The sequence below is a fragment of the Tenrec ecaudatus genome, chromosome 14 (genome assembly GCF_050624435.1).
Source record: "Tenrec ecaudatus isolate mTenEca1 chromosome 14, mTenEca1.hap1, whole genome shotgun sequence".
NCBI lineage: Eukaryota > Metazoa > Chordata > Mammalia > Afrosoricida > Tenrecidae > Tenrec > Tenrec ecaudatus.
Window position 1 is genome coordinate 27,073,825 of NC_134543.1, and position 6,000 is coordinate 27,079,824.

A 6,000-nucleotide genomic window follows, 5' to 3' on the forward strand; every position below is an offset into this window, starting at 1 on the left:
AGGATACAGTTGTTCCTGGAGGCCAGGACCGTACACGCCATGTCCCCTCGTAGTCCTGACCTCCTCCTCCTCCCTTTGTTGCTGCAGGTGACTAGGACCTATCTACTGTTGGCCCAGGGGTGGTTGCTTGCTCAGAAGAGCAGCTCTTTCCCACCGCTGTCTGGCCTTCTCTGGCCGTACAGGCACTAGGGTAGCAGTCCCTCCCCTGATCACCTCCGCCTCTGCTGTGTGTGGGAACGAACCCCGGAAGCGGGTGTGCGTGCGTCCGACCGGCCCTGGTTGACCTCTGCTTTGCCCTTTGTGTTGCAGGCTTTGAAAGAGATCGACGAAGTTGGGGACCTCCTGCAGCTGAAGTATTCCCGGCATCGGTTGGTGCCTCTCCTGGACAGGCCTTTTGACGAGACGACTTACGAAGAGACAGAAGACTGAGCCCTTCTGGGGCTCCCGCCAGTGACCCTCCTCCCTTTGCCCAGGACAGCATGTGGCCTTTCTGAGCCAGTGCCAGGACCCACACTTCAGGGGCCAGTGCGAGCGCAAACATTTCCTCATCTACTGCGGGTGGCCACCTCCACTCGAAATGGTTTTTTGTAAATAGTTTGGGAAAAAAAAGAAACCGCTTCTCATCGCTCCTTTGCAGCAGCTCACCTTTCAAGAGAGAGGCGGCCTGTTTTTGTTTTTCCATTAAAAGAAGTTTTATTTTATAGCTGTTCTCCTGTCACTGGCTAACCCCAGCCTGTCACTGGCTAACCACGCAGGGCTGTGTGCTTCCCGTCCACCATGCAGGCTGAAGGGTCCCATTCTGGGCCCATCAAGTGCCCTGCAGCCCAGGCCCTGCAGCCTCGCGGCACACCTGGCCCTCCTCACGGCGGGGCAAGTGCCTTCCACTCCTTCCCGGTCGGTCGGCCACCTTTGAATCCTTCTGTAGCCTGCCAAGTGAGCAGCCAAAGCATTCTTCCTTTCGTCTTGAGTTTTGCCTCTTAAAAGCGTCCGGAAGCAGTAACGTTGCTCGTTGTCTGGCTCACCCCGGCCCTGGGCTCCCACAGGCTTTGATCTTAGCACTTTTTGTTCTGGTCACCAGATGTGGTCTCCCCCCACTTTCAGATACTTCTTCAAGGCAGTCACAGTGTCTGGGCCTTTCCCAAGGTCTAACCTAACCCCCCAATAGCCTCTGTTGAGAATGCTTGCTGTTTTAGACGCATCTACCCGTCATCCTGGCCAGACTTCCTTGTAGTGAGCTGGCCCTCGGGTGGTGGGGAGAGAATTGATTCGTGCTTTCGGATAGCCCTCAGTGACCATTTCTTACTGCTTCCCGCTTCCCAAAACCATGACGGCCTCTGCCAGGGCTGGGGCTCTCCACAACCTGTAGCTTTCCTGAAAAAAGGAAGAGATGGTAAAATCCTTTGAGAAGTGATCTGTCGTGCGCCTATTCAAGGATTCAGGTTGCTAACTCGGCCCTTGGAGAAGCTGACCTCTTTAAATATTTCTGTCTTGATGGCTAGTTTTTTTTTCCTTGTTGATGTCCTAAGACAGTTTGAACTCAGCATCTGGAGCTTAGTGTCTCCCCATCCTTCCATTTCTTCTTCCCACCACCCCACTCCCCAGCTCCCCCTTTTTGTAAGTACTTTTGGCCACACAGACCTTTCCCGAAGCAAGGTCCCCTCCATCTTCATAGTCCTGCAGTGCAGCGGGAGCCACCGCTGTCTCTCAGCCCTGGGAAGGATTGCAAACAGCGGGAAAAGACTGGAAGAAGTGTTCTGTTTCTGTCTGTCTCTCTCTCAATCAGTCCTTTTGTTGGCGAGGAACCTCAGTCGAGATTTTCCCTGGCGACTTGCGTGTCGCTGCATGTGCAGGCACGGGTGGAGTGCTGTGTTCATGTTTTGAGCGTGTGTGATTTTTGGTGACTCTCCCCATCCGAGAGCTTCCAAGGTTTGATTGTACGTTTTAAATGGCTGAGAAAGAACCAAATAGAGAGACGGGGAGTATCCTTGGCACGTACAAGTGCCAGTGCAGGGGCGATGGGCATGCACAGAGTGGCTAGTCCTGTAAAGTCAAACAAGCTGCGAGTCCTTCCTGCACATCTGTTCCTCCCGTGGAACCAGCGCGACAGCCCCAGCCAGCTTGCTCCCTGCAGTGCATGTTTAAGAGTTGGCCGAAGGCTGGCAGAAGTCACACACTTTGTAAAGTCATGAAACGACCTGCGGTTTTCTTAGTGTTGGTGTGCAGGAGGTGATGGCCGAGTAAGGTGTCAGTTAGTGTGGGCATTAAAACCCCAGCACGACAGCAGCACGATCTTTGCTGTGCCCAGTGCATTGCCTTTTCAGAAGCGTAGTTCCGTTTTATTTTGAAGGGACGGGACTCCTCTCCCTGGGACCTCTGGGTTTTCGGAGGCCCGTGCTCCTCGGTCCAGTCTGCATAGGGCTTGCCTTGAAAGTGTAATGGTAATCGAGGGTCCGTGCCATCCCACAGGCATCATTGATTCAACACTAGGGACAGTGAGAGTAGGTTTAAATGCAGTCTTTGGGAATGAGGGACACGTGGGACATACAACCTGGAGTACTAACGTAGCTTAGTAGGGAGCTTTGCTCCAGAATCTGAAGGGGTTCCAGGAGGCATCAGTGAACCGTTACTACCAGAAGCCAGTGTTGGGGCCCAGTCACTGGAGGATGACTAGTGCTCATTGCTCTCTCACCCCTCTTTGTGTCCAAGGTCAGAGTGTGAACATCAGCTTCTCATGCAGTCATGCAAGCTTGAACGGAAATCTCCCACCCAGCCATAGAAGCTTGTACTTGCCTTGTGACCGTTTATCCCCATGAGCCCTCTAGTCTCTAGTCTCCCCCTCCTTTATGGGGCGTTTTGTTGCCTCTCTTTGAACTCCCAACCCCAGAGACAACTGACAACGCGATAGTGCTGGCTTTGAGGGGGTGAGGGGGGGCAGGGGAGCGACCTTGAATACTCACCTGCCCGTGTCAAGAAGAGGCCAGGAGTTTTTTCGTTCTTGCCAAGCTAGCAGAGCCTGTAGCTGAGTTTCTTGTGACGTTGTGTGGCCTAACCAAGTTTTCTGGTGGACCATTCATTTCTCTTCCTTCTCGTGCGTGAAAAATGGGAAGAATGGCTTCCATTGGGGAGCAGTCCTGGCTTCTCATGGAAGGAAACAGAAACCATGATAGCTCCCCACCCCACTCCCTGTTTGCTCCCCACCACCACCCTTTTCCAAACTGCTGAGGCCCTCCGGGCCCCAGTGCTGATGGACCGGGCAGCGTGCAGACAGCTTGACAGGCCAGAGGTGAGTGGGCAGAGGACTTGTTGAAGTCTTGGCTCTCTAAGGACCCGGAAGGATGTGGCCGACACGTCTATTGTTGTTGGTAGTGGTCATGCGTGGTGGCTGCTCATTGGGCTGCTGACTGCAAGCTCAGCAGGTGGAGACCTCCAGCCACTGCTTGGGAGACACACGACTCGGTGGCAGACACAGCTAGAGAAGCTTCCATATCATTGCCCGGGTTGGCATTCCAGCACATACAGAACTGCCATGACCCTGATCCCCACTGAGGTTCTGGGCTACACCAGCTGGGTTCTCCTCATTTGTAGAGGGAGGGAGGAGAGTGGCCTTCTCTCTTAACTGCCGCCCTTCCTGAAGACGGAGACGCATTGATCATGTCGCTTTGATCGCATTGATCAAAATCAGCCAAGCCCTGAAGAGGTGGTGAAAGGGTTTTTAGTGGATGTTGAGGTGTTCATGTAAATGCCACCCCCACATGTACAGATGTGCTGCTCTCTGCTTCCCATGGGAGATCAGCCCCCCCGTCCCCAGCATCTTAACCCATTGGGCAGTGAATCAAACACCTTCCCCACGGAGAGAAGCATGCCTGGGTTCTCCTTCACTCTCTGTAGCCAGCACTCAGCCAGTTGCCAGGCCGGCCTCGGCATACCGGAGAGATGTCGGGACTAGCCAGCGAGCCTTTATTCTTTCCATCGTACAGAGACTAACTACTGCCAGCCCTTATTTCCAGGGGCTTCTTTTCTGGGCATCCTGGGCTGTAGACTGAGTCTTCTCTAGGGACCAGAGGGACTTAACGAGAATGGTTTGCTGTCCTCGCTGGTGAGTCAGGAGAATCCACGTTCTCAGGCCACCCTTGGGAGAGGCCGCCCTTGGGAGAGGCTTGGTGGGGAAAGCTGTAGGCCTGCTCAGTTACCTTGTTGCTCTGACTGTCAGACACCATCGAGTAGTTCCGACTCCTAGCGGTCATCCTGTCCAACAGAAGGAGCTCCTGCCCAGTCCTGCGCCAGCCTCCGAGCCATCGCGGTGTGTGGTCCTGTCGTTGGCAGCCACTGTCCATCTGTCTTGCTCAAGGTCTTCCCCTTTTTCATTCGCCCTCTACTGTGGTGGACCCATGTTCCATCTCAGGGACGGCCCTTCCTGCTGACGGGTCCAAAGTACACAAGATGAAGTCTCGCCGTCCTCGCTTCTAAAGAACACACTGGCTGGACTTCTCCCAAGACACATTTGTTTTCTGGCAGTCCATGGCGTGCTCCGTATTCTTTGCCAACACATCATGCAAACACATCAGTTCTTCTCTGATCTTCCGGAGTCACGGTCCAGCTTTCGCCTGCAGACGAGGCAGTTCAAACTACCAAGGCCTCCTGCAGCACATATGCCAACCTGCCCAGGCCCGGGTCAGGCGCATCGGCGTCCTCAGAGTAGCGCTGCTTCTTAAACACTTCAGAGAGCTCGTTGTGGCAGATTCACCCAGTGCGATTCATCACTTGGTTTCCTGGCTGCTGCTTCCATCGGCGTGGATTGTGGATCCAAGTGAAATAAATCCACGGCATCCGCAGTCCTTTCTCCACTTCTCGTGGTGTTTGGCTTGTCGGTCCAGCTGTGAGGGTTTTCGGTCTCTGTGTTGCGGTGGAGTCCGTTCCGCAGGCTGTAAGTGCTGCAAGTCTCTGCTTTCGGCAGTAAGGTGGTGCCATCTGCATATTGCAGGTTGTCCATGAGTCTCCCTTGCATCCTGATACCGTGTTCTTATTCTTACTGTCGCATGCACACGATAAAGAGCCGTAAACGGTGATTCTTTTTGGAATGATGCATCATAATCAACTGACCCGAAAGAATGCAATGACTTTTCAAGTGCAGCTGCCGTGAAGCAGTGCCCAAACCCCCGCCCTTCCCGAGCAGTTGTGCACAGGTTGGATTACTGAAGATAAAACGAGCAGCCTCCTGGCCTGCGTTCTAAGTGTCCTGCTGTGTTGCCATCTGCCTGGATAACTCTTCCATGCACTGGAAGCCCTGAGCCAACAGAGTCTGCTTTTGCCAACCTGGAAAACCTCCAGCTTGGCTGCTTGGCCCAGGCCTTCAAGGACATGGGCACGTCACTGCTAGGAGTGGTGACCTGGCTTCACTGTTCGCGTAGGTCTTGTTAGGTTTGGGAAGGTAAACAGTGGTTGGAGGGAGAACCGTGCCCCTGCCAGTTCTTCCCGGACACTGGTGAAATCGCCATCATTCGCCGAGCCGCATGCCCACAGACTCTTAATGATCCCTCTCTGTCTAGAGGCAGCTAATGTGAAGAGAAGGGGGAAAGAGAGAGAATAAGAATGCACAAGTTGCCAGTGGGGGAGCCGATGTTTTCTTGGCCCATGTTTTTCCATTGACCAAGTTACCTGGAAACTGGAATTTGTAAGGGGTTCTGTGATACCCCGTGTCTGTTGCTATAATCTGTGAAAATGAGAAGAGGGGACGTGTAAATAAATAGAAACCAAACCTTTTTTAATCTAGTTAACATTTTAAAATCACTCTCGCTGGTTCTCCTCTCTTCCCCTCACCCCTGGCCCAGTTTGGGCAGATGATTTCTTTTGTTACTTTGTTGGGTGACTGAAATTACAAACAGTGGCTGGGGTGAGCCTTGTCGGTCCTGAAAGTGCATGTCAAGAACTGGCGATAACTTTCGGAATTATCCCATGCAAATATGCCCTGTTCTACCCCAATAAAATATTCGGAAAAATTGA

The 6,000-nt window shown here is 53.2% G+C and overlaps 1 protein-coding gene across 2 annotated transcripts in view; it reads left to right on the forward strand.

Moving 5' to 3' along the window:
* Nucleotides 1–6,000, forward strand: part of SPTLC2 (serine palmitoyltransferase long chain base subunit 2) — a 100,527-nt gene extending 94,527 nt beyond the window's left edge. For both annotated transcript variants that reach the window (XM_075531085.1, XM_075531084.1), the window contains one exon: nt 310–6,000. Coding sequence is in view for 1 of the 2 variants with exons in the window: in XM_075531084.1 (XP_075387199.1) it covers nt 310–429 (120 nt within the window). In the remaining variant the exon portion in view is untranslated. The remainder of the gene's footprint in view (nt 1–309) is intronic.